The sequence below is a fragment of the Thamnophis elegans genome, chromosome 15 (genome assembly GCF_009769535.1).
Source record: "Thamnophis elegans isolate rThaEle1 chromosome 15, rThaEle1.pri, whole genome shotgun sequence".
NCBI lineage: Eukaryota > Metazoa > Chordata > Lepidosauria > Squamata > Colubridae > Thamnophis > Thamnophis elegans.
In genome coordinates, this window is record NC_045555.1 from 19,267,570 (window position 1) to 19,294,989 (window position 27,420).

A 27,420-nucleotide genomic window follows, 5' to 3' on the forward strand; every position below is an offset into this window, starting at 1 on the left:
AAACAGAGTGACCCTCCCGAGCTCTGTTTTTGCTGGCAGAGGGTTGCAGGAAGCCGTTGCAGCCAAAAATGGAGCTCGGGAGCCCGTTTTCACTGGCAGAGTGATCGGGCCGCCACAGACGCCCCCGATGCGAGTGAGGTTGAGCTGGCCGCCCCACCCTGGCCATGTCCAGCCTTCCCTTTCCCCCGATGTTAAACACAATTCTGCAGCCCTCAAGGAAATTGAATTTGACACCCCTGCTGTAAGGTTTAAAGTGAGGGAAAATAGAAATGAAAAACGGTGTGAATCTAAGACCGACAGACTAATTTGACTATGCAGTATATTCAGCTTAGCCATATTTTTTTTTTAAACCAATCAGTTTATTCTTCCAAAATGTACGTTTTCATTCTTGCCCCAATGGTTTGGAACAATTTATCTTAAGGAAGCAATTGTTGGGCAACAGAACAACAGTAAATAATAAATAAAATAAAAACAGTACAGCAAATAAATAGCAATTATATATTCATAAGTACTGCCTTTACTGCTGAAGTTTTAACGACCTTCTAAACTTTTCCGAATAATCCCATTCATATTTGGGGAATGAAGAAGGTATGTTTATTTAAGCTGTAAATTAGTACTATTTGTGCTCTGCTCTCTTAGTCTCTCTATATGTCCTTTGGCCTTTGACTATTTTTGAGGGCAAGACATAAAATTAACTGTTGTTCAGTGGTCCAGAAAAGTTAATCACGCCTGATTTTTCAGTTTCTTTACTATGCAGCTTTCTTTGTGCTGCTGCTGGTTGGCCTTTTCCCCCATGCCACTTTCTATACAATTCCAGCAGCCCAAAAAGGAATATTTCCTACCATGGAAAAGGGTTTCTTAGGCGGATTCTCTTAGTTGTGTTTTGAAAAGTGTGTTGCTGAGCGAGGGAGATTATTTTTCTCATATTTTGAGAAGGGTGGGAAAGATATGTGGTGCCAAAATCAGATACAGACAAATGTGAGGAGCAAAAAGAAAAGAAAAAAAAAGAGGGAACCACAAACTTGCCTGAAATCTAGATTAGAAATCTGCAATACTGTGATAATGTTTCTAGCGACAAAAAGGAGAGTTTGTAGATGCCACTGTTCTGATTTCAGAGCAGCATAAACAAGACAAGCATTTAAAGTGTTAACACTATGCTTCACGTTCTTGCTGCTTCCACAAAGATAGCATGTGATATATCGGTGCTTTTAAATGCACTTGCTTGTTTGTAGCTCTCAATCATCTTATCCGGCAAGGCTAATGAAGGACAGATACATTTTCCGCTCCCAGCCTGCATCATAGGTTAAATACTGAAATCTTCCACTTGCAATAATGTGTGGCATTTGAAATTCTTAACTGAGAACTCTGGCTGCCTTTTTTGTGTGCTAGAATGAAATGTCAGTGAACAATTGTTTCTTCACTACTCTGAACTATGGCTTTGTGTTTGTAAAGGTCAGGCGTTGTAAGGAGTCATGTTTCTATGGGAATTAGGCAGACTTGCTGGAAAGTGTTCCAGAATGAAGTCGTCCTCTTCCCTGCTCTTTCTCTGCTGTACTAAAATATGATGTCTCTTCCCCTTTCTTATTCTCTCTGATGCTTGTCACCAGTTCATTCAGCCGAACAGCAAGGAGAAACCAACACAGGTAATTATTTAAAGCTTCAGTTTTTACTATTTCCTCAAAAAAAACAATCTGTTGTTTATGCAAGCCTAAATCTTCACCATTAAGGATTGTTTAAATAATCCAAAAGTCTTCATTTTGCAGATGGCTGGAGAAGACTTTCTGGTGTTGACTCAAATCGGGAGATTCTGTCTGTGAAGGATTATTGGAGTGTAAGACCAAACCTCGCAGAGAGCAAGCCACGCGTAAGTAGCTGACAACTGAAAGCCTAGAAGATGGGTGTGAATAACGAGGGATGCGTGTGTCTTAGATGTACCTCTGACTTGCAAGTTTAGCCATTTAGTCAGTTTCCAAAATGATTTATTCAGTTGTTGCATCAGGCATGATCTCTGTTAGGAAATCCTTCTGTATTTGGTCCGCTGTATTCTAGCTTCGCCTGGAATATGGAAAAGAATAAACTTGGAATCTTGATTATGATTTGCCTACTTTCCAAAATATGCCTTCCGAGAGTCATAATCTTCATCATCATAATAACATACAGGAGGGCTCTTTCTTTTTTTTCTCTCCCAGCCATTAACCTTCTTCCAGTCTAATTACACTCTTCCTGGGATCAAGTTTAGATAATTTGCTTCTAAATCTGAAAGTTTAGATAGCAGAGAGATTCATTATAGAAATAAATTCTAACAAAATTTGCTTCACTGCAGTGTAAGAAACGGCAGAGAATTCTGTGGTCCTGTGTCCAATTTTATTTAAATATTCTTTACAATTTTTCTTAGAACCTAAATTTCTTTTTTGCTTGTTTGGTTTTGGCAATAAAAATATGAATTAATTACATAGTAATGGAAAAATAGCTTTAACTGAATGTACTTTTATTTTAGATTATTTAGGAGAAATCATAGTTTATCGCATTCAGATGTGAGATTCATTTTAATCAGATGCATTTTGTTAAGGCATCCTTGGTGTTTCAGCTAGTTGTTATGAAAGCATATTGCACTCTATTTTATAGTGTCATAAAATTCTAGGGTTCGAAGGAATTCTGGTGCAATCCATCTAGGATAAGGGTGTCAAACTCAAGACTCGGGGGCTGGATGTCCCCCCCCCCCCGGGGTACTTAGATCTGGTCTGTGGAGCCACCCTGGAACTGTGAATAACTGGCCCGCGGTGCTCTGCCAGCAAAAATGGGCTCCTGAGCTCCCTTTTTGGCTGCCAGAGCCTCCTACAATCCTTTGCCAGTAAAAATGGAACTTGGGAGGGCCTGAGCTCTGTTTTCACTGACAGAGAGTTGCGGGAGGCTGTGGCAGCCGAAAAGGGAGCTGGGAGCCCGTTTTCGCTGGCAGAGTGCTCGGGCCACCACAGGTGCCCCCAACAGAAGTGACATCGAGCTGGCTACGCCCATCCTGGTCAGACACAATCCTGATGCGGCCCTCAATGAAGTCGAGATTGACACCTCTGATGTAGGGGAAGAATCCTCAGACCATTTTAGACAAATGGCTGTCTAACCTTTGCTTGAAAACCTGGTTGGAACACCCCTGACTCCAAGGCAGGCTATTCCACTGTTTAAGGGGTCTCAGGGTCAGGAAATTACTCCTTATGTCACATTTAGATGACTGTCTGTAAAACTTCTTATTGTATTCTTGGGCACTATAGAACAGTGTTTTTCAACCTTTTTTGTGCAAAGGCACACTTTTTTCATGAAAAAAATCACGAGGCACACCACCATTAGAAAATGTTAAAAAAATTTAACTCTGTGCCTATATTGACTATATATAAAGTGTTTTTCCCACGGCACACCTTACACTATGTCACGGCACACTAGTGTGCCACGGCACAGTGGTTGAAAAACACTGCTATAGAAATTATATCCACAACTTCTTTCCTATGATAGCCTTTCAGTGTCTCCCTTTCACTTTTTTTTTAGCTCAACATAACAAGTTCCCTTAACTCTTCTTCATGGGATTAGGCTCTAAGATTATTATTTTTCATGCTTTTCTTTTCTCTGTACGTTCTAGTTTCTCATCATATTTCACATTTTGTGGAAACTCCAAGGACTCCTTTGCAAATTGAGCACGCAAAGGTCCTAGGGCCCAGACCCGTGATGGCAAACCTATGGCACGTGTGTCCGAAGTGGCACGTGGAACCATGTTGCCTGACACGCGTGGCATCGGCCATTCCTCTTCCGGGTTTTTGGCACGCATGTGTGCATGACGATCAGATGGCCTTAATGCATGCGACAGTGCCAGCAACTGGAAGAACTGGTCTTCCATTTTCTGGCATGAGCATGTGTGCTGGCCATCTCATTGTGGCCATCTGATTGGATATGAGGTGCCAATGACTGGCTGATTACTGGCTCATGCACACCAGTAACTAGAAGACTAGCTTGCTGGTGTGCAGGTGCGCACCAAAAACTTGGAAGTTCATTTTCTGGCGCACGCATGCCCCCTGGGCAACTCCTCTTTTGGGTCGCAGCCCAGACGAGTGTGCAAAGCACATGCGCTCACTTTTGGCGTTCGGTGTCAAAAAGGTTCACGATCACTGGCTTAGGCTGACCAGGGAATATGATTTTTTTTTTTTAAAAGCCACATATTTCTCAGTAGCATTCTCAGTAGCATACAGGGCAGGAGATGCCACAAAGAACAAAGTTTTATTTCTGATACTTCTTTCTATTTTCGATAAGGGCCAATGTAGCAGCTGGCAGAAGGTGCCATTACGTGAGGATAGAGGGTAATTTAAGTTGATCTGTTGATTGAGGATGATATTTGAGAGCTATGTGAGAAGTTGTCATCTATGTAAAATGTGCTACTTTGGACAAAGGTTCCTCTCATGAGCAGGTCTTTTCCTTGAGGTAGGGGTCTTTGAATGTCCTGTGCCTCAATACTGTTATTATCTGAAGGTATTGTCTCCCACAGGCTGCCACCTCCTCTCCTACCACCTCAGTTCAAACTGAGATTATAACAGGGTCTTTCCAACAGATTCAGCCAGGCAGAGAAGAAGCCAGGCCAAGCACCTCACCGGCGCCTCTCCGCCATTTTGACCAAGGTTTAGAAATTTCAAACGACGTGTCTCCTGGTTTCCTTCTGGCCCTTCCAACGCTAGATGATTTCATTCCCCCTCACCTCCAGAAAATTCCCAGCCACCAGTACCCATTGTTTTCACCTCAGCCTGCACTACACACTCAGGCAAAGCTACCTTCACTCTCATCACCACCTCCTCAACTGATCCCTCCAGCCACAGAAACCTCAAGCAGCATTTTGGAGACTGAAAGCACAGGAATGGTCTTTCAAACAGTAAGCTTTGTTACACCCATGCTGAGTCTACTGCTAAATTAAGTATACCCAAGTTGGAATCACTTTTCACTGGCATACTAAACCTGGACTTGCTGCACTTTTTGGATAGTGGCATGAAATTTTTGCTTCTCTTCTGTGCCATGTATATTGTTTGTCTCTTCTGACCTCCAAACTCTTTCCTTGTATAATATGCCGTTCTGTCCTTTTCCTCTTTTTTTCATATTTGAAAACTCTGCATTTAGCTGTAACCAGTATGTTACAGCTAAAATGCATGCTAGAAGCCTTAGATCACGAATAAGGAGCATCTGGATTAATTGTCCATGAGTTTCCCCCATCTCCTCAGGCAGGGGAGGGATTCAGCCAGTTTGGACCGGTTTGGGTGAACTAGATGCTTATTTTACATCTGGTTTGCCGAATCGGTAATTGCAAGGACTGGCTGGCCCTGCCCACCTTGCTCCACCCCTCCCAGGAGTCTCCACGTGGCCCATTTGGGATGCCAGGTAAGTGCAAGGCCCGTGTGGAGGCTCTTGAGAGGGAGGAAGTCCTCCTGGAAGTCCGGAAATGGGCTCGTTTCTGGCCTCTGGAAGGCCCCTGGAGCCCGGGGGAGGCCATTTTTGCCCTCCTGGAGGCTCGAGGAATACATCTGGAGCCTGGGGAGGATGAAAAACAGGCCTCCTGGAAGTCCACAAATGGGCCCGTTTCCGGCCTTTGGAGGGCCTCTGGAGCCCAGAGGAGGCCGTTTTCACCTCCGGAGCCTGCGGAGGGTAAAAACATCCCTCACACACACTGTGGTGCAGGAGGCTGAGTAGGCCACACCCACCATGGCCACACCCAGCCAGCAACCAGGCAGAGAAAGGGTTGTTAAAATTTTTCAATCCCTCCTCTGTCCTCAAGAGGTCCTTTTCTACAGGACAGCACCTTTCTCCATGGCCAACATAAAGTGTTACATCCATATCTCTCCTTCTGGACTAGACAAAATAATTGAATCAGATCAGGGAGGGAAAAGAAATATTTTCATCCAAAAATGGCACAGAGAAGGTTTTCCTTCCCTAAGAGTGGAGAAAAGACTCATCCTAAATGACACAGGAGAAAGATGGGCCTTTCTCAGATACATTCTTGCTAGAAATACCCTGGGAAGTAATCCAGATCTTGGGCCTGGCAAGCTTTATTATTCCTGGCTTAGGTTAGGAGTGCAAAATTTAGGGAGGTTGCAACGAGGGCATGAAGTGGACCCACTCCAAATGATTGTAACAGAAGACCTACCTGTTCACAAAATGGCTGTCTTAGGACCAGCCATAAAACACCCTATTTGGCTAAAGGCAACTTAGGCCTAAGATGCTCTCTAGCATACCACTGGGATTGAGTTAGATGGAAGTATCTGATGTCTTAGGACAGATTGCCTTTCCTTTCCTTAGAACATACTGTGCCAGGAATGTTAGGAAATATGCAGTGCATTATTTGTGGAGTAGCCTTTGAGGATGGATCAGAAATATGGGCAGGGTGCAGTAGAAAGGATGGTGATTGGATGTAGCCGCCCTGCTATATTTACAACCAATATTAAATTCTACTTTATCCATGGTGGGACCAGCATGGAACAAACTGCGCTTAAGGTTTAAATGGGTTTGAAAACCAATATTTTTATTCGAGTCTTTAAGAAATGTTTAGGAGGATTGTGTTGCCGGTTTAGAATTTCAGTTTCTCCATCCATCACTGAATTCCAAAACCATTTGAGAATGGGCAGAATATAAATCAATACAAATGAAACTAATACATGCAAACCCTCATCAGGTTTAACACTATTTGCGTTTGCAGCCTCATAGTATTGTCAACTCTTTTTGAGAGTTGCACTTTTTATTTACCCGCCACACTTGTTTTCTTTTGCAGGATACATACATACAAACATATACATAAAGTCAAACTTCCACACCTTGCTCTTTGGGTAGACAGACAATGATTAGAGGTTTGAATGTCCTCTTCTCTCTGGACCAAAGTATCTCTTCCTTCCATCCATCCATCCATCCATCCATCCATCCATCCATCCACCCATGTGTGAGTATGAGAGGCCTCATAATCAGCTAATCCCACCTGAGCATCACTATTAGCTGTGTTATGGTGTGGAAAGGCCTGTTCTGACCTAGGCTTCCCCAAAAAGCACGAAGCAGAGTCCTGGTCCTGACAAAACCCCTTTTATTAAACGAATGTGAATTCCTCTCATTCACATTCAGCAAGGCCTGGCAAACAGTCTTCCAAAGGAGTAATTATGACTACAGACCTTATCTAACTTGGAAAGCTGCCATGTGAATATTTTCCAAATAAGGTGCTGTGCAAGGAAAGACACAGAGTTTCTGAGATTCACGGACAGATTTTCACACTCCTGAAATGAATCTAATGACCGAAGGAATGAACAAATTGTTTCCTGCAAAAGCCCACTCCCCTTTCGCTCCTCTTTTATTTCCTATGGGAGGGGCTAATCACCTTCCACCTGTGGCTTTCCTCCCAAGTCGACCCTGATTTCTGAATTGTTCTTTTCTTCTGGCAGCTCTGCGCATGTGCACACTGGGAACAGGCTCCAGCTGTTCCTCTGCCTCACTGCTGTCTAGCTCCATAGGCACCTGATTACTGCCAGACGGCCTCAGCCCCATCTTGCCTCCAAGGCAGAGCCCTCATTCAAACCTTCCCCAGCCTCGAGGACTGGCCCATGCTCCTCCCCACCTCCTCATTGTCCAACTCCGCTGCCAGCTCCACTGGCTGCTGGTGGGCCACAACAGGGCCAAAGGAGCAAGCCAAGAATGTTGAGGATTGAGGGGTTGTGTCTGAGAGAGACCCACTTCATTTGAGGTGGTGCCAAGACTAAGGAATGCATAAGGTCTTCATTACCTGTGAGCATCATGTGAGTACTGCTCTACCCCTGAGAAAGAGACATCCAATTATCTTAAAAATGTGAGCAGCATCAATCAAAGGGTAACGAGCCATTCAGCCATATCAGTTCTCTTCCATAAGCAAAAGCATCCCAGATGACATATGCAAAAGACTCAGTGTCATTCATCCAAATGAACCATTATGTAGTTATGGATCAGAAGGAGTCTGGTAGCACATTTTTTCAACTCAGAAATTTTAAGGGATTAGCTTTTATGAGCTACAGCCATTAAATTGTAATGAGGTGGGGAGGGAGGGAAAAACAGAAGGCAGATCCATGTCCCATGCAAGACAAATAACAATCTTAAGAAAAGAGTGTTCTGGGTCAACAGGAAGATGATGGTATATAAGGAATGATGTGTCTGCCCATGGCTGGGCCATTGATTTGCAGGTATAAATTATTACCCAAAGTGAAGTGTTAAGGGTGAATGCAAAGTCCCACAGTCCAATGGCTAGGCATAGTGTATTGGTATTAGTGAGGATGCTCTTTGATGGCTTGAAGTCTATGTTTGTGAGAATGTTGATGTTCACTGCCTAAAATCCATGGTGACTCAAATTGTGTTATTAGGAAAATTGCCCCAAGGATCTCTGTTTTCTCGGGAAATCTTTTGTAGCCAAGAGTGCTAGCTATAGATTTGAACACAGAGTCCGTGCATCCTGACATTCCAGGTTTATGAGAGTAACATTTTTTTTTGTCTTGCAATGTCTAGTTATGACTATGACCCAGATAAGTTAGTGTTAGAGGGACAACCTTACTATCAGCTATATGTTGGCAGCATGCAAGTGGGTAGGTCTGAAGGCTCATTGCTGTGTTAGATTGGGGAAGTCCATAAGGAAGGAGTTCAGGTTAGAAAAGACAAGGTATTCCATCAATTCTGCTTGAATGATAAGGGTCAACATGCCTCTATCTGGAGAACTATTACTGAGGATCCTGGTTGATGGGTATATATTACGGGTTTGTTTGTATGCTGGGCAGAGGTGGGTTTCACATAATTTTACCACGGGTTTGCTGTGCACTGAAACCATGAGTGCGTGTATAAGCACGCTCACTTGCTTCGTGACCGCGTGTGCCTTCTGTGCATATGCGCAGCCTTCCACACATGTGCTCTGCTTGTGAGTGCGGCTTGCACACATGCACAAGGCTTAGAAAATGTGGCTAAATAGGACGACATAAAGCCAGGATAGGTGGGTGGGTGCGGGCCAGGTCACGACTACCAGTTCGCCTGAACCGGTCCAAACCGACTGAATACCACTACTGATGCTGGAGTTGGTCATCCAACCCTTGGAATATCCCATGCTGTCGTCTAAATACAATAGATGAACCAATCAATAGCATCTGGCAGTGTATTAAAAATGCCCCAGAGGGATTGCTTGAACTTGATCTAGACTCTACTGTACCAGTCTGAAGTTGCTCCTGCTTCTGCTACTATTGAACAGATGGTACAGCCTTTCCATCTTGGATACTCTTTCAATCAGATTTTCAGTCAATGAAAGGTTATTGCCATTGTGGATGATGCTTCCCTTCATCCTTGGGTCACAGAAACCAGGCAAGCATGGCTGAAGCACAAACATAGCACATTCGAATTACATTGAGGTGGGGGTGAGATTTTAAATTCAGGGATCCAGATAGATCCTTGCCAGTGAGAGGATCAGCCTCCGGTCATGGATTCTTTCAGTTTTCCCTCTCGTGGTCTCTTCCTGGCAGCAGAGTCCAATCCAGAGTGGCAGCTCACTGAGCTGTCCTCTTTCATGGCCATTCCACCTGCCTCCCACTATTCTGTCTCCGGGTGTGAATCTCAGATAGTAGTGGTTGCTCAGCTGGTCAAGGTATAGTTAATTTATTTTGGAGCGCCAACAAAATACAAATCAACAGTCCAATTACGGATTATCTGTGCAGGATCCTAAACAGTTGTTTTCAGTCTCAGCTTGGAAAAAACATTTCCAGATGTTTTGGGTCTCAACCTTCAGAATCAGAGGTGCTATTCAGCTGGTTCAAACTGGTTCACCTGAACCAGTAGTGGAAATTTCACGTGCCCCCTCCCGCCCCAGCTCTATGCTATGCCATTTAGGCACGTTTTCAATCCAAAGCGCATGTGTGGAAGGCCAAGCCCATATGCTTGGACGGGGCGCGCGTGCTCACATTTGCGAACTGGTAGGGAAAGTAAGTGAATACCACCCTTGTAGTGGTGGGTTCTGGCTTCTATTACTGCCAGTTTGCTCAGGGCCGTGCTTCACATGTGGGCGCGCTTGATGCACGCTATGTGCGCATGCACAGTAGTAAAAAACAAGATGGTGGTACCTATGGCGCTGCCGATGGAACCAGTTCGGGGACGTGGCGGGCCACGTTACTACTTACTCGACCGAACCGGTCCGAACTGGTAGAAACCCACCTCTGCACCCCTGTTCATTATGACTATATGGGCTCAGACTGTTTTATGCTGGAAGCAGTATGGGTATTTCTCTTGCCACAAATGAAGAGATTCTGCCACTGGCTGACCAAGTTTTTTTATCAGTCTCCAAACTGGAATGGGTCACCACTTTGTCCTGACTGACTCCGCATTATTCCTCCCTCACGCACTCCTGGTTTTACTAACATCCTGCTGGCTAATTGCTTGCAAACAGCATGGCCAACCTTCTCTCTAAAGTAGAGACAGCTCACGAAGCTCGAGACTTGCATGTGCCCAAACAATCACTCCTGCCACCAACTCTTGTGTATTCACTTTCCCTGTTTCTGGCCCAGAATGTAATTACTTATCCTTTTTTTTCTGCGTGTGCACACTGTACCAAGAAAGACATTGTGTGAAAGCAATGTCTTGTCCTGGTGGGTTCCGTTGAACTGTTCCACTTACTTATTTGCTTTTTCATCGCCAAAACGGTCTTCAGCAATCTTATGCAAGTAATGACCTTTGCCCTTGTGTGTTTCAGGATACCTGCCCCCAGCCACATGAAGCCTCCAAGCCCAGTGGTGGCCCTGCTGTCTCAATGACGATCAACAGATCTTTGGGTGTTTACCCTTCTACCACGATTGTTAACCCTACAATTGTCCTTCTGCAGCACAACAGAGGTAAAATGAAAGCCACTCGTCTTCCTGCTTCCTATTTTGCTAGAATTATTATTTGGTGATGGGGGACGCCATCATGAAGTGGAGGAATCTCCAAACTTCCCAGAACAGGGACGTTTCCTAAGGGACAAAAATAATAATAATAACAAAGTAAAGGTCAAAAGAAGTGCCAAAAGTATCTAGCCAATATAATGCTAATCAAAATCTATAAGTATAAAAATGGCTGTGTGTGTGTATTTGTGTGTATACCAGCATAACTCTGGAACGCCTCCAGCAATTTGAACCAAACTTGGTATACCAATGACTTACTCTCTGGGAACAAATACTGTGGGGGTAAGACACCCCTAACATCCCTTGGTGTGTGTGTGTTCTGTTACAATACAGCCTGTTGTGCCTTCAATGGCTTCTACTGTACTGCCATAAAATGGCTTCTACTGTATAGCACAGTGGAGTTGCCATGGTAACGGCTTCACAGTACTCCACATGGGAGCTCCCTCTGGTAAGGGGGAAAATCCAACATTAGACATTATGTTTGGTCCAGACATTTCCCTCCTATAAATAAATACCCGTGCAATACCAAGTTATCAGCTAGTACCAAATAAAACAACCATAAAAGGCAATCAAAATCTTTGTAGATCTGAAGTAATCATTCTTGTGTAATAAGACAAATGAGGTTCAACACAGTTCACATCCATAGCCATTTATAACACAGCTGTGAAAAAATAAAACTTCCTAAATAGTTGGAGGGGGGAACAAAACCCAGGAAATTGAAAACTTGTTTTCTGAGATTGAAGTACATTTATATTGATTTACATCTCACATAACTTCTATTGAACATTCTGCCATATTTATTTGTTTACATCGCATCTTTATTATTTGTATGAATAACTCAAGGTGGCAAACATACCTAATACTCCTTTCCTCTTTCTATTTTCCACACAACAACTACCCTGTGAGGTGGTTTGGACTGAAAAAGAGTGATTGGCCCAAATCACCCGGCCTCTTTCATGCCTAAGAAATTAGAGCCGTGATGGTGAACCTATGGCACACATTCCACAGGATGGCACACGGAGCCATATCTGCCGGCATGCGAGCTATCAGCTTAAGTGCATGCTGGCCAGCTGATTTTCAGCCGTTTTCGCCCTCCCCAGGCTTCAGGAAGCCTCCGGAGCCTGGGGAGGGTGAAAAACGGGCCTAACGGGCCAACCAGAAGTTTAGAAACAATTTATTTCTGGCTTCCTGAAGGCCTCTGGGGCGGCGGGGGAAGCCATGTTCATCCTCCCCAGGTTTCAGGAAAGCCTCCAGAGCCTGGGGAGGGCGAAAAATGGGCCCAACGGGCCAACCAGAAGTTTCTGAACTTCCGGTGGGCCTGTTGGGCCCATTTTTCGCCCTCCCCAGGCTTTGGAAGCTTTTCTGAAGCCCAGGGAGGGCAGAAACAGCCTTCCTCCGCCCCCCTGGATGAAATACCAAGCTTAGCTTGGAGGCAAGCAGTGCGCCGCACATGGGGGGGTGGGTTTGTGCGCACATGCATATGTGGGGTGCACTTTGCATTATGGGTGCTGGCATGCGTGCGCGCCCTCGCATTTTTGGCACCCAACAACAAAAAGTTTTGCCATCACAGTCTTTTGGCTTCTAGCCTGGAGCTTTAACCACTAGAGCAAATTGGCCCTATGGGTGGGTTTTCTTTTCCTATTTTTAATTGTTCCTATGTGTCGTTATGCAGCAGATGTTTTGTTTCTTACTGAGCAGTGAAAGGTTTCTCAGCAGTTGGTGGAAAATGTTTATTTGTAGTCAGAGCAAGAAGACATAAGAGACGCTGGAATAAGTGCATTGCCATTAGGTTTCTAGGTCCACAGGCTGAAAAGTGCCTTCCTGTTTTAATTAGGGACCAAGCTATATTTAAAACTCTGAAACTCACATAATACTGTATATGATGAGGGGGATTTTATTGCAGTTACAAAGAAATTAATGTGATTTGTTTAGTGAGAACAAGACTTCCAATCGTTTCTTGTCCTGTCTTATACTTGAGGAAAGCTAGGAACTATAAGGTAAAGGTAAAAGTTCCCCTCACAAATATGGGCTAGTCGTTTCTGACTCTAGGGGGCAGAATCTCCGTTTCAAAGCTGAAGAGCCAGTACTGTCCGAAGATGTCTCCGTAGTCATGTGGCTGGCATGACTAAACGCCAAAGGTGCACGGAATCCTGTTACCTTCCCATCAAAGGTGGTTCCTATTTTTCTACTTGCATTTTTACATGCTTTCGAACTGCTAGGTTGGCAGAAGCTGAGACAAGTAACGGGAGCTCACTCTGTTACGCGGTGCTAGGGATTCGAACTGCCAATCTGCTGACCTTTCTGATCGACAAGCTCAGCGTCTTAGCCACTGAGCCACCACATCCCTTAAACATAAGTCTGCTAATTTAACAGCAAGTTTATTTCCAGGTCTTTTCCTGTCTCTGCCCAGGACACAACTTCTGCATTTTGTTTTTTTGAAAGGCCAATTAACTTTGGCGGTTCTACTTTTTTACCATTTTTGCCCGTTTCCTGCAACTCTTCCTTTCGTCTTATTATTTTCCCCAGTTACTTTAATTCAGTTGTGTTGTTTTCCTTTCCCTTCATCTGGCCATTAGCCTGGCTTCTAAAGATCTTATAAATTGGGAAAGGAAGGGAATGGAAAGGAAAGGATTTGTACGTGTGCATGTTTGAAAGGCACAGCACTCACTGTGATCTTATAGATTATTTTTTTATATCAATATCTTTTATGAAGCCCATTCAAATGATTGTGGCCATCACAAAGATAGTAAAAATTCAAGGGAAACCACTTCAAACTTGATTGCAGAAAATATGACACCTGGAATGCTCTACCCAACTCCGTTGTTACAGCCTCAAACCCTCACAGCTTCAATCTCAAAATGTCTATCATGGACCTCACCCCATTCCTAAGAGGTCCTTAAAGGGTGTGTGCATAAGGGCACCAGCATGGCTACCCTGTCATACTGTCCCCATTTATCTGCATTTACTTCCTTTGTTCATGTTTACGTTCATACCCATACTTGTTATCTTGTACATGTTTGACAAACAAATAAATGAAAGGCTTAATTCCATTGCAGAACTCAGAAGATTGACTCTGCAGGCTAAAATGAGTAGGAGGAATCAGCTAGGATAGATTTCAGTCCGTGTCTATAACTTGATACTTTTTTCCTCATGATTAAGCGAGGCATTATTTTTAGAGGAAGAAGTAGGCTGCTCATTTACATTTGTTAGGTGCAGCCAGAACAAACAGCTGAGGTTATGGTCCTCCGTCCCAAAAATCATGTGATGATCATGATGTGAAAGACATCCCAAATATAAGAAATATGAAACACTTCCTTTAATTCCTTTCCACCTACCACTCCTTAGACACAGGGAAAACGGTGGGCAAAAACCTTCTGTAAGCCGAATGTAAACAACCTAAAACTACTTTCATTCATTCCTCCGAAGGATGTTATGCAGCTTCTCTTTAATCCATGCGTTGTATTATTTGGCAGGCTTCCAGTCTCTACCAAAATAAAACAAAACAAACCATGACTAGTCATCTGACTTCATTCAGGAAGTGAATTAGAGAGGTTACTTTCTGCTCCAGTCTATCTATCTAACCACAGTTAGTCCTCCGTTTATGGCCATTTGTTCAGCAACCGTACAACGGTGCTGAACGCAGGATTTATGACCAGTCCTTGAACTTCCAGCTGTTGCAGTGTCTCTGATCATCAATTGTGATCTTCCCAGCTGGCTTCCCACAAACAAAGTTAGTGGGAAACGGGAGGGGAAGGTTGCAAATCATTTGGGTAAGTCTCCCTCTGCCCCCTGGCCTTTCTTCGCTTCCACACATGCACACAAATACCCCAAACCCTCTTTCCCTTCCTTGAGCTCCCACACCAAAGAAAGGCACCTTCCGGTTCGGCCCGGATCAGGTGAACCGGTAGTAGCGGCAGCAGGAGGCTCCACCCAACTGCCCAGATGCTTCTGCGCGCGCAAGCCTGTGTGTGAGCCCACCTGAACCAGTAGTAAAAAAATTGGCAACCCACCACTGTCCCACACATGAACCTTGAACCCTCTACTCCTAGCCTCCCTGAACTTGTGCCACACGGCACACCACCCTAAGTCATCAGCATCTTGGGTTATAACCATAACTGGGACTGGGTTGCCTTTGGTCACGTGACATTGCACTCTACAACGGCATCACTTAATGATGGCAATCCCAGTCCCAATTGCTTCAGTAGCTGGAGGACCATCTGCATCTATCTTCAAGAGCGTCCAGCTGCTCAAAGATGATCTAAGCTCCAAAATCATGCCTTGTTTTTCAACCTAAACACTCATAAGATGCCTGATGGTCTGTTTATAATTGCTTTCTTTACCTGTGACCAGGAGAGGGGAGACGGTTAGAACTTGTCCCTTGTGATTTCATGAAGTTCTGTGAGAAAGACTTTCCTTGACTGGTCTTCAGATTGAAAGGTCTGCAGAGTGTAGTTCTCAGTCTTCTTCACTGTGACCTTTCTTCCTTTGGGGGAATGGTCATGGAAGATGCCCATTCTTATGAGCTGCTCATGTTTGGATCTGGTATTGCTGAACCTTTGGATCTTTAAAAAAAGTTTGATTTTAGATCAGAAGCGCTTATTTGGAGCTGTTGTGAATGCAACGTCCATTTATGTGACACTGTTGCACACTTATCAAAGAATACACCAAACATTTATCAGCATTACTTTTGATCTGGTGAATATAGATTCAAACTGGAACATTTGGTATGAACAATGAAAAATATTTATCCTGGTTTATTGAGGTGGAAGTTATTTGATTCTTCAGAGCAGAATCTGGCCTTCCCTACTGTTACTGATCAATCCCGAAGTTCTAAGGATTTTTAGTCTTCTGATTTGGTGAGAAAAATGTATGCATGTCAAGTTGTTTGAATCAAATGTGTAAACATGTTCCTCATTCATTATATATGGGACTCTTGCTCAGCACTTTTATTTAAAGGGCAAGGTTGACATGTTGGGTTTGATGAAATGCTGATTGTGGTAGGGCAGTGTTGGCAAACCTTTTTGGCACTGGATGCCGAAATGGGAGCGTGCACGCATGCCGGAAACAGGAAGAGCAGTCCCCTGGTGCTCATGTGCACGCCAGGAAGATGATCTTCCAGTTGCAGGCACGCGCATGAGCACCAGAAACCTGAACACCAGGTGGCCAGGATGCTTACATGCACTGGAAACCGGAATATCACCTTCCTGGTGCATGCATGCGCCCTGGGGTGGCTGGTCTTCCGGTGCTCCTGTGTGTGTGAATACCAGCTGGCCAGCACACCGGAACTCAAAAGAGTAACAGACGGCATCTCATGTGCCCAGAGAGATGGCCCTGTGTGCCACTTCTGGCATGTGTGCCATAGGTTCACCATCACGGTGGTAGGGTGTTTAAGCTCTTTGAGTTTTTATTCAGCAGATTATAGATGTCTTATCAAGAGTTGACAGCAATCATGGTTTCAACAATTTGTTTGTCTTTTCCCTTCCTCTCTTTCTCACAGCAGAGCAGCAAAAAAGGCTTAGTAGCCTTGCAGGTATGATGCCCCAAATATTGTTATGCTGTTTCCAGCTGTTGTCGTTTCTACTGCTGTATTCAGCCAAGTGCTTTTTATCTAATAGAGTATCATTAGTGAATCTGTAAAACAAAAGCTGCAGTTCAGGGGTAGAGGAATTGTACTTGGTTCAGCAACTGTGATATTTTTATGCTACTTCTCTCTGGAATTCCACAAGACAATCTTGGAAAAAGAAGAGACCTGGGCAGAGGTGGGCTACTGCCAGTTCAGACCGGTTTGGGCGAACCGGTAGTTCCGACCAGCGGCTGCGCCTGCCCACCCACCCTGGCACGATTCTATCCTATATAATTGTCATATGTTTGCTGCTGTGTGCATATGCTGAAGGTGCGCGCACGAGCAAAGTGAGTGCGCATATGTACTCAAATTTTTGTGTTTTTGGCGAACTGGTTGTTATAGTATGTGACGGCCACCTCTGGACCTGGCCCACTATTTTAGAAGAGCTTGAAATGTCCCCCTTATATCAAAGCCACAGACTGTGAAATGTCAGTGAAGGGTCCTCGTTTGTAAAGGTAAAGGTACCCCTGCACATAGGTGCTAGTCGTTCCCGACTCTAGGGGGTGGTGCACATCTCCATTTGTAACCCAAAGATCCAGTGCTCTCTGAAGACGTCTCCATGGTCATTTGGCCGGCATGACTCAATGCACGAAGGGCGCACAAAGCACTGTTACCTTCCCACCAAAGTGGTCTCTATTTTTCTACTTGCATGTTTTACGTGCTTTCGAACTGCTAGATTAGCAGAAGCTGGGGCAAGTAACCGGAGCTCACTCCCTTATACGGCGCTAAGGATTTGAACCACTGAACTGCTGACCTTCTGATTGACAAGCTCAGCGTCTTAGCCACTGAGCCACTGCGTCCCTTATTTGTTATCTTTGTTTGTACCTAATGATTATGCGGATTTTTGCAGCCCAGTTCTGATAGCCAAAGCCCCAGTTTTGCCAGAACGACTAGTCTGATACTTTGCTCCATTAGCATACAACATTTTAAAATAATCAAGAATTTAATATTAAGGTCATATTCAAAAGCAGGTGGAATCAATTTTTATTCATTTAAAATGTTTATTAGCTGTTATTGAGGGGAAATAGTCCAGGACAATACATAAAAGTAGGTTAGACCATTCAGCTAATTAGCTCTGGGATGGATTTGCTCATGATACTCTGGGATAAATGCAGATTATATTGCATGAAACATGACTGCATACATTTAATTTCCATTTAGAAATTGTTCTTGAACTCACTGTGCATGTTCTTAAGCATGAGTATGTCCCCCCTCCTCAGTGCATGCTACATTGCCTTATCACTGTTTGCTGAAACTTGATACATTTTGGATGAGTCAGCTTATGATCCTTCTCCCTTCCGGAAATCTTTCCGGAGAATCTGGTAGAGGTGGAGCTTAAAGGCTGCTGTATTGTAATAACGGTTATATTAGAATAATTAACTATGATTCTGTTGCTATGCGATGTTTGTTGACCTGAAAAACCAATGAATTGAGGACCCAAAGTTTAAAATAATATACCCTGCAAAGTATTTAGAATGCACTGTTAAAGGAAATATAGAACACTTTTCTAAAATTCCTTCTTTATTCAGTCCTATTGAAAATATAAACTCTTTAAACCAATGAGATACTTCATTTATTATTTCTCCCAGGTTCTGATGTTAAATATTTTATATAGCAGTGGTGAAAGCCCAAGTGATCGCTGCTTTTCTTTTCAGATTCAGTGCCTGATCCACCAGTCGTTGAGAAAGTAGTTGGTGTTTCTCTTCGACCGAAGTTAAATCCAAGCAAGGAAGATGCAGTAGAGGAGCAGAAGCGAATTGTGAACAATTCTCAACCTATGGATGATGATTCTTTGGATTCCATAGGCATTCCACTAAGAGTAAGGAAATATTTTCCCTGTTGCATCAATTCATTCCTGATCGTCTTCTTTTTTTCTTGTTACAGTCAATTTTCAGTGTATAAATTGTTTTGTTAGATTTGTCATGATGCAAACCCATTTAGCGTTGCTATATTTTTATGAACAGTGAAGTAGGTACATGAAGTAAAACAATCCTGTCTTTAACAAAAATTTCCTGAAGTTTCAAACTTTGGAATCGGAATTAAAGAAGATCCGTTTGTCAAATACCATATTTTTCGGACTGTAAGACACACCGGTGTATAAGATGCACCAAGATTTCAAAGAGGTAAGTAAGAAAAAAAAAGGTTTTGACCTCCCTAGCCCCCAGAAGCACTCTGTAGGCTTCATCAGGGCTGGGGGAAGGCAAAAACTCCCCCGTTTTTGCAAAAAATGGGCGGAAAACGGGCCATTTTTTGCAAAAATGGGATACGGGGGTGGGGCTTCAAGAGGCCAAAAATGGCAGTATTCAGTTTATAAGACACACCAAAATTTCCACGCTCTCTTAGGAGGGGGAAAGGTGCAGCTTATACTCCGAAAAATACGTTATGTGTTAAAAAGATATGCATGCAATTGGTTTTTTTTTTTTTTTTGTATTGCATATATTTTCTGATAGTGTCTCACTACATTCCAGAAGGAAGCAATTTCCCTGTCTTTGATTGCTGTTGGACATTGCCCTCTTTCTTATTAGGCCTCTGAGGACAACATGCTCTCGTCAAAAGCATGGTCACCCAACTGGTGGTCTGTGAGAAAATTTTAGTGGTCCGCAGAAAAATTATGTGCATATTGCACTAAATCAGGGGTCCTCACACTATGGCCCCTGGGCTGGATTCATGCAATGAACATTTGTGTTGCTGCAGAGAGTCTCCCCTTTGGGGTCTTTTTGTGCAGGTTGGAGGGGGGCAGAAATTCTGACTTGGGGTCTGCTTTGGACTCCTTGTGTGGGGCTTTGGGCAAAGTCTGGAGGGAAGTCCCGTTGGTAGCAAGGATCCAGAGGGCCTTGTTCCAGTGGGATTGCGTCATGGCCTGGAACTGGCTGACCATCTCAGCTGGCTGAGCCTCCAAGCACCAGTACCTGGCCTTGCACTCCCGCAGGTCTTCCCTTTGCTTGGAAAGCCTATGCTTGTAGTCCTGAGGTGCTTCTGCTGAGCCTCCTTCTCGGTAAGATCCAATTTGAACTGAGCCAGCTGTTTTGCCAACTTTCTCATGGTGGCTGCTTAGCTCCAACAACTGCTTCCTGTTGGGGCCCTAAGGAACCTCGGCAGGCAGGCGAGGAGTGGCTGGGAGGGGAGGGGTGAGTAGAGGCCGGCAAGACGCCCCTCGATGTGAGTGACATCGAGTTGGCCACGTCCACCCAGTCACATGACCACCTAGCCACGCCTACCTGGTCATTAGGCAGATCATATTAGTGGCCCACGGGATTTAAAACTGAATTTAATGGTCCCTGAGGTCCGAAAGGTTGGTAACCTCTGCTCAAAGGGAAGACATGGAAATATAGCAACCTGCCTTTAAATTTTGAATCAGAACATTTGCCCATTATTGATTATGTTACTTGGTGTATCTCAAGAGCTTCTAGTAGGCTTTCCCATGGCCTGAACGTTCTAGCATTAAGCAACAGCATTAAGTGGTGCAAAAGAGCCTCCGTATTAAAAAAATAGTTACAATACAAAACCTCATAGTCAAATTTACTAAACGCCATGTGTAATAGCGGGCCAGTTTAGTATATTGGCTAAAGCACCAGGCTAAAAACTGGAATAACATGGCTTGTAGTCCTGCCTTAGGCATGAAACCAGCTAGGTGACTTTAGGCCAGTCACTCCCTCACCCTAGAAAGTAGGCAATGGCCAACCACTTCTGAAATATTGCCAAGAAAACTTCATGCGTGGCCCTCACGAGCTCCATTTCTGTTGGCAGAGTGCTAGCAAAACAAACTGTATTTTTCGGAGTATAAGATGCACCTTTCCCCCCCAAAAAAGAGGGTGAAAATCTGGGTGCGTCTTATACACTGAATACAGCATTTTGGGCCTCCCGAAACCCTACCCCCTTCGCAAAAATGAACATGCAAAGTGCTTCTGGGGGCTGGAAAGGGCAAAAATGCGTGAAAAATGGACAATTTCTTCCTTGTTTTTGCCCACCAGCCCCTGGAGCACTTTACAAGCCTCCTAAAGGCTACACATGCCCTTTTTTGGAGGGAGGGGCAAGAAATGGGCCCGTTTTAGCAAAAAATGGGGGGTTGCTCATTTTTATCCCCTCTAGCCCCCAGGAGCACTCTGCAAGCCTCCTAAAGGCTATGCATGCCCTTTATTTTCATTTTCACAAAAAACAAGCCATTTTTTGTTGGGTTTTTTGGGGGGGGCAGCCCCCAGGAGCGCTTTGCAGGCCTCTCAAACTCTCTGCATGCCCGTTTTTCACAAAAAATGAGGCGTGCAGAGGGTTTGGGAGGTCTGCAGAGTGCAAAAACTTTGTTTTAAAATTTACCTCTTCAAAATCTTGGTGCATCTTATACTCCAATGTGTCTTATAGTCTGAAAAATACAGTATTATTAAAAATGGCATTTAATCATTTGAGTGACATTGAGCTGGCCATGCCCACCCTAGCCATGCCCCCCAAGGTCAAATACAACCCTGACAACTCAATGACATTGAGTTTCACACCCCTGATGCAGACTAACAAGGAGGCTGCCTTCTCCTCCAACAAAATCCTGAAGTAATTAAAAGTTACTTTGATGTGCCTATAGCTGACCCCACATCCCTGTCCTTTAGCAGACAGAGATGGAGCTACATGAATGATCAATGCCTCAGCAGTCATCTGGACCTCTAGCCATCAATTTCATCTAGACTTTTCTTCGCTAGTGCCACCTAGAGGTGGCCTGAAATGCATAGTAAGTGCATAGTAAACAAGCAAAGGACAAGCTGAGGAACATTCCTTGTGCAGCTGCTACTGTGGCAGATTCCTCTCTAGAAGTATTCCAGCACGATGAAACATGGCAATGGTGTCAGAATTTAGGAACAGTTTCTGGATGGCAGGTGGTATGCGGAGCCTGGCATCTATTCCATTTAGGGGGAAAAGCTCTTTGATGTAATCTGGGATGAATCTCTTCTAATTAAAAAAAATAAACGTAAACTTAAGGTGCTGCTTTCCTTTAACTTGAATTGATGCACATATGGATGGTTTTAAGGAAGCTCAAGATTTGGATTAACCTGTTATCTGACTGGCATGTATTTGTCAGCTGGAAGGCTGGACCAAATTTTATGTTACATTTGGAGGGCCATTCTCCAAAAGTGAATTGCGCCAAAGCCCATTTTGGAAGGTGGGTTTCTGGAGTTTTAACTGGTAAAATACGCACTCATTTGCTCTCTAAAATCTTCCACAAATATGAAAAAGGGTTACCAGATTTTTGAACTCTATCACCCAAGCATGAAAAGCACGAAAAAGAGCAGACTGGTGAGCTACATAAAACCCTTCAACCCCTAGTACTTTATGTATACCGTGTTTCCCCGAAAATAAGACAGGATCTTATTTTCTTTTGACCCACCAAAATAAGTGCTTGGTCTTATTTTTGGGGAGGTCTTATTATTTTTGAGGTGCAGGAGGCCCCTTAACCTTGGCCTGTAGTCCGCGGCCCAGCTGATCCAGAGAGGGATGGATGTTCTGTCTGTTTCTGGCACGCTCTTGTCAGAACTAGCGTCATTGGGCTCTTATTGCGGCCGCCACTAAGAGAAGGGGTGTGGTAGCTAGGATTTGCGGTAGCGGCCTCAATGCCAGGTGCATGTGGGGCACGTGAGGCATGTTCCCCCCTCCCCCCAGGAAATGGGGGCATGACCGACTGCGCATGCATTTAAATATTTTAGGAGAGGGCTTATTTTCAGGGGAGGGCTTATTTTAGTGCATGCGCTCAAAAGCCCAATTGGGCTTATTATCCAGGGAGGTCTTATTTTGGGGAAAACAGGGTACTTAGTCTAAATTGTACAAATCCTAATGTAGCTACCCTTCAACATAAACCTCCAAATGTTCCAAAGGCTATAATTATTCGTTGAAACTACCATAGATGGTTGTGGGTATGGAGGTTGGTGGTCAAAGACTTAAGTCTGAAAATTTGTTTTGAGGAGAAGAACGAGACTGGTATTTATAGTGTTGCCTTTCTCAGGACATCAAGGCTTCTCAAGGCCATCAACCATCCAATCAGCTATGGAGATAAATGTGACAGAGCCGTGCCATACAATCTGGAAACTGATCATTGTTACTGTCATTGTTACTTCCCTAGCAAGGAAAGACCCTTGACTCCGTAGGTTTTAGAGAAAAGGTACTTTGACTAGAGATGCAACATGGATGAGGCAAGCTCTGAGCATTCCCCAATGTCCAAACTCCACTGGGAGAGCAATCCAATCAGGTCCCATTCAGATGTTTTGGAAACTTGGTGCCTTGGGCGCCGGTGTAAATTTCTTTCCCAGGACTGGCATCCTTGAACCTCGGCAGATGGCTCATTTTAGCACCTCTGGTTCCTGTTAGTGTCCATATTCCCCAATTTCCCATTGCATTCTTTCACACCTCCAGTATGCTTCCCCTCCCAGATTCCCCCTCCCCTCTGGTTATGGCAGTTGCTGGCCAGCTTCAAAGAAAGCAAAGATGAGCAGCTGACAATTATTTTGGTGCCTAAAAGTGACGCTGTCACAAGAGCTAAACAGTGTTTAATGTAGCTCAACCTATAGAATGTGTTCAAAAAGAATTTTTGCACCCTTTGAATTTGTCATCTGTGAATTCAGTTGTCCCCACATGCCTGTAGGGATGATCCACCTTGCTTTCAAATGCTTGGTGATCCCTGCCTTGCTAAGCTGCATTCTCTGAAGATTCTAGGATCTGAAAGATTCCACACAGATTACTGCCCAGGTCTAGAAACCCAAAGTGTGCGTTCACAGATAACCACTTGAAGATCTACAATTACAAGTAATCAGTTCTTACAACAGCGACACCAATTCACATTACTTTAATATTGCCTAGTTTTTCGTCCTAAATGTACGTGATAGCAAGTCTGCCTGTATCAGCAATGCAATGTAATAGCAGTGTAATAATGTGTTTATTGGCTGTTTTTTTATTTGACTTCCTACTATCATACTATTAATTGGGTGGACTAATCTGACATTGAACATGCACTTTGACAACTCAGCTAAAAAGAACACAATCTGTGCGAGGGACCACAAACGCTAAAGATTTTGATTCAGACAAATCAAATCAAGTAACCTTATTATAAGTAGTCAGAGAAATTGACTTTTGAGAAATAGCAAGACGTGGACGGCATTTAATGAAGGGATTTCAATGAAATCAGTACAATGATGCTGAACCTGCTGATGGCTCTCAAGCAGGGGTGGGATCTTGCCGGTTTAACAAGCAGTTCGCTAAGGGCATGTTTCGCGCACCGGTAAGAACTGGTAGAATCCCACCCCTGCTCTTGAGGTCCTGCTGTGATGGTTGGAGCAGTAGCAACAACACCTGCTGAAACTCTATACTTGTATTAAAATTTAATGGTGCCAAGCACCACCATTAAAGTTGGAAGTTTGCCTTCTTAAAACTTTCTGCGTCCCCCACATTACCTGCTTAACTAATCACCAGAACAGTCCAAAACAATTTACCCTATAGTTGGAAAAACAGGTCTTTTGCATCCAGCAAGTTTGCCAGGGAGCCTACGATGAGCAGAAATTATTTAACACGAGGTAATAGATATAAGATACCATTACTTGAATGGGTGTTTAAATCTTTTCAAATGCTGTGTTATCTTTCTTTTTCCATTAGAATTCAGAGCGATCCAAGGACTGGTACAAGATAATGTTCAAACAAATCCACAGATTGACAAAAGGTATATCTAATATAAAACATTCTATCTATCTACTTAACGGTTTCCTTTGGGGTGGAATATCCTGGTTTAGGGAGGGGGGAGGCAGTTAAAATGAATCCAGGACGTGGCTTTAAATTTTCTCTCTGATAAGTCTCCCCCCACAAACAGCCCCTCCCGCAATAAAAATGAAAAACACAGCTACTAGTCCTGAGACAGAAGTCTCCATAACTGCCAATGGAAGATTCTCTCCAGGGGTGGATTCCTACTGGTGTTGGTACTGATTCGCTTCGTAGTTCACTCTAAATTGTTGTGCGCATGCGCGAAGAATATGAAAAACTACGGCAGCAGTGACTTGGGAATTGGTTTGGGGGCATGGCCAGCCTGAGACATTGCCAGTTCTGTGACCAAAGCCAAATTACCACTACTGGTTCACCCGAATTGCTGCGAACCGGTAGAAACCCACCTCTGATTCTCTCCCAGGCTCAGAACTTATAGCAAGGAGAAGCAGGATTCTGACCAGAGTCCTAATCCCATTTCTTTCCTCAGAAGTGTATTGTGTCATGTGCATTCACACATACCCTTGGCCAATTTGCAGTTAAATGTATGCTAAACTATCACACTCCACCAAAGAGAATTCTCTTCTCCTTTGGAAGCATTTTGAAAGCAAATCCTCTTTGCCTCAATTGAATCCAAATTGATAACATTGGCATTGACATTGAACCTTTATTGATTAGTCCTTGGGCCATATCAAAGTCCAAAGTTCCAGAAACAAATAATTGCTAACATTTGATAAAAGCAATTTAAAATAAAATTTGATCAAATGCAATTTAAAATGGAATTGGAAAAAAATATGATTTAAGATGGAATTGGAATAAAATACCATCTGAAATGAAATTGGAATAGAATACAATAATTTAACAAAACTGCAAGTCCTTATTTAGCACTTAAGGACTGGTTAATTTGAGACAAACCATCCTGGAATGTGTGAAAAGCCCTTTGTGCTGATACACTACTAAAGACTAAATTATGCATTTTTGAGGGATAGCAACTCTATGCAGCATGCGAGTATTAGGAGTTTCCTTTAATAATATATTCCACTCCATTTACAGTGTATCTTTCCTCTCTGTTCTTTTTTTTCTGAAATGTGCTCTTCCTGCACAGACCCTCCTGAAGAAAACCCTTATTGCCCTACCTACATATTCCCTGAGCTTCCTGCTTTTCAACCCAAAAGCAAAGGTACCACAACAAGAATATATCTTGTTTTTTTGTTTGGCTAACCATCGTTTCATCTGTCATACTACAATATGACTCATTCAAAAAAATTGAATGCTCTTCCAAACGTCTCCTTGTTTTGCATCGATGGAGACCTTCTGCTCTCCCTTGGGAGTAGTGGATAATATTAGTAGCAAAGTGGGATACAAAAAAACAGAATGGGATAGGACATTGAGAAGTGATGAAGTTCCTCCACTTAAGCATGGCTGCTGTCCAACCCCACTGCTTTTCTCTGCTGCAGAACAAAATCCTTATTCTCCTACTTACCAGTTTCCTGTGTCTACTCCTAGCCCTAGATCTGAAGGTAATTTGTTAAGATCAATTGACTTTTGCTTCCGTACAAGCTTCTGCTTTCTTAATTTTCCAGCCAGAGTGTTTGTAGTCACTGAGTCTCATTTGCTGTCTTTTAAGTGTAGTTGCCGCCAGCTGCTTTTTGCTCTTACATGCTGAATGGTAGAACCTCTTTATTAGTTTTTGCTTCGCTTTTTCAGTTTTCTAACAATTCCCCTAATTAATATTATGGAGCTTTGATTTTCTTTGGTTTGTGTTGTAATTTCAAGATAATTATCCAGGCATCTGAAATCACACATAGAGATCGGTCCACAAAGACATACATTTTTATTAAATGGAATGAAAAACCCTTGAATGCGTATTTGTCAAAAACTCCTTTCCCAAGGCTGGTGCGGCAAGTGATGGTTGCAAGATCCAGCATGTTTTGTGTGTCACCCACATCTACAGGACCGTGTTCCCTATTAAAAATTGCGTATAATATTCATATCTCCAGCGATCTACTTTCTATGAAATAACATAGAATTGCATCCAGTTTTGAAATGGAAAGTTGTTACCCGTGCCATTCTTCTGGATAGAGATGAAATTATGGCATCTTACACTAGAGGATAATCCATGGGAGACTTAAGCTACTTTGAATATTATTGGCCTAGTGCCGTGATGGCGAACCTATGGCACTCGTGCCACAGGTAGTACGCGAAACCATTTCTGCGGGCACGCGTTGCCCTATCAGCTCCAACGCACATGCATGCACTGGCCAGATGATTTTCGGCCTTGATTTTCGGCCATTTTTTGACGAAATGGGAATGGACTTCCAGTTTGCGTGTTGGGTTGTTTTTCGCCCTCTGGAGGCTTCAGGGAAGCCTCCTGAAGCCTCCGGAGGGCAAAAAACTGCCCAACGCGCAAACCGGAAGTTCAGGAATGTTGGGCTTCAGGGACTCCAAGGTGGCAGGGGAGGCTGTTTTCACCCTCTCCAGGCTTCAAGAAAGTGATGTGCACATGTGCGGGGCAGCAGGGGGGTTAATGTGTGTATGCGCAGGGGGCATGCCACGGGGGCCATTAAATTATGGGGGTGGGCACCAGAGCATACGTGATAGCACGCTTATGGCACCTGAAGTGAAAAAGATTCACCATCACTGGCCTAGTGCAACTTTAAAATATGTAGACTTCAACTCCCCAGCCAGCCATGGGAGAATCTGGAATGGAAATCCACGTGTCTTAAAGTTGCCAAGATTGAGGACCATGGATCTAGCGACTCATGGTGGACCACATTTTTAATCCAAGCAAAGTCTGCGTCAGACGTACTCCTTTGCCATGTTGTAGGAGAGGTTCCCAGTCCAGCAGTTAGAATATTTGATATTGGATGGTTCAAAGGTGATATTTTGGTACAAAAGCCTAATTAATTTACCCTTCTTCTACCTATCTTGGTGTCCGTAGCTTTGGTATCGGAATTGTTGTTTCACACTGGGATGAATCCAGTTGAAAAAGGTATTTCCTCTTAAGATTAAGTGGGGCAGAAGAGAGTGGAAGATCCCATGTCATCACTTATTTCTCGTCAGAGAAAAGTGGCCTAAAGCAACTGATTTTCCTTGTTTCATGACTGGGGTTGCTTTAGGTAAGGATTGTAAACTGCTGCTGATTTA

The 27,420-nt window shown here is 43.7% G+C and overlaps 1 protein-coding gene across 18 annotated transcripts in view; it reads left to right on the forward strand.

The window, feature by feature from the left end:
• The window catches only part of SORBS1 (sorbin and SH3 domain containing 1), a 129,110-nt gene that overhangs the window by 52,270 nt on the left and 49,420 nt on the right, over window positions 1-27,420 (forward strand). For 8 of the 18 annotated variants that reach the window (XM_032231556.1, XM_032231561.1, XM_032231567.1 and 5 more), the window contains exons 5-12: window positions 1,608-1,643; window positions 1,764-1,864; window positions 4,526-4,903; window positions 10,745-10,883; window positions 16,429-16,461; window positions 18,210-18,373; window positions 24,175-24,238; window positions 25,379-25,453. In XM_032231556.1, the coding sequence (XP_032087447.1) occupies window positions 1,608-1,643; window positions 1,764-1,864; window positions 4,526-4,903; window positions 10,745-10,883; window positions 16,429-16,461; window positions 18,210-18,373; window positions 24,175-24,238; window positions 25,379-25,453 (990 nt within the window). The remainder of the gene's footprint in view (window positions 1-1,607; window positions 1,644-1,763; window positions 1,865-4,525; window positions 4,904-10,744; window positions 10,884-16,428; window positions 16,462-18,209; window positions 18,374-24,174; window positions 24,239-25,378; window positions 25,454-27,420) is intronic. The other 10 variants (XM_032231558.1, XM_032231571.1, XM_032231573.1 and 7 more) reach the window with 7 other exon arrangements.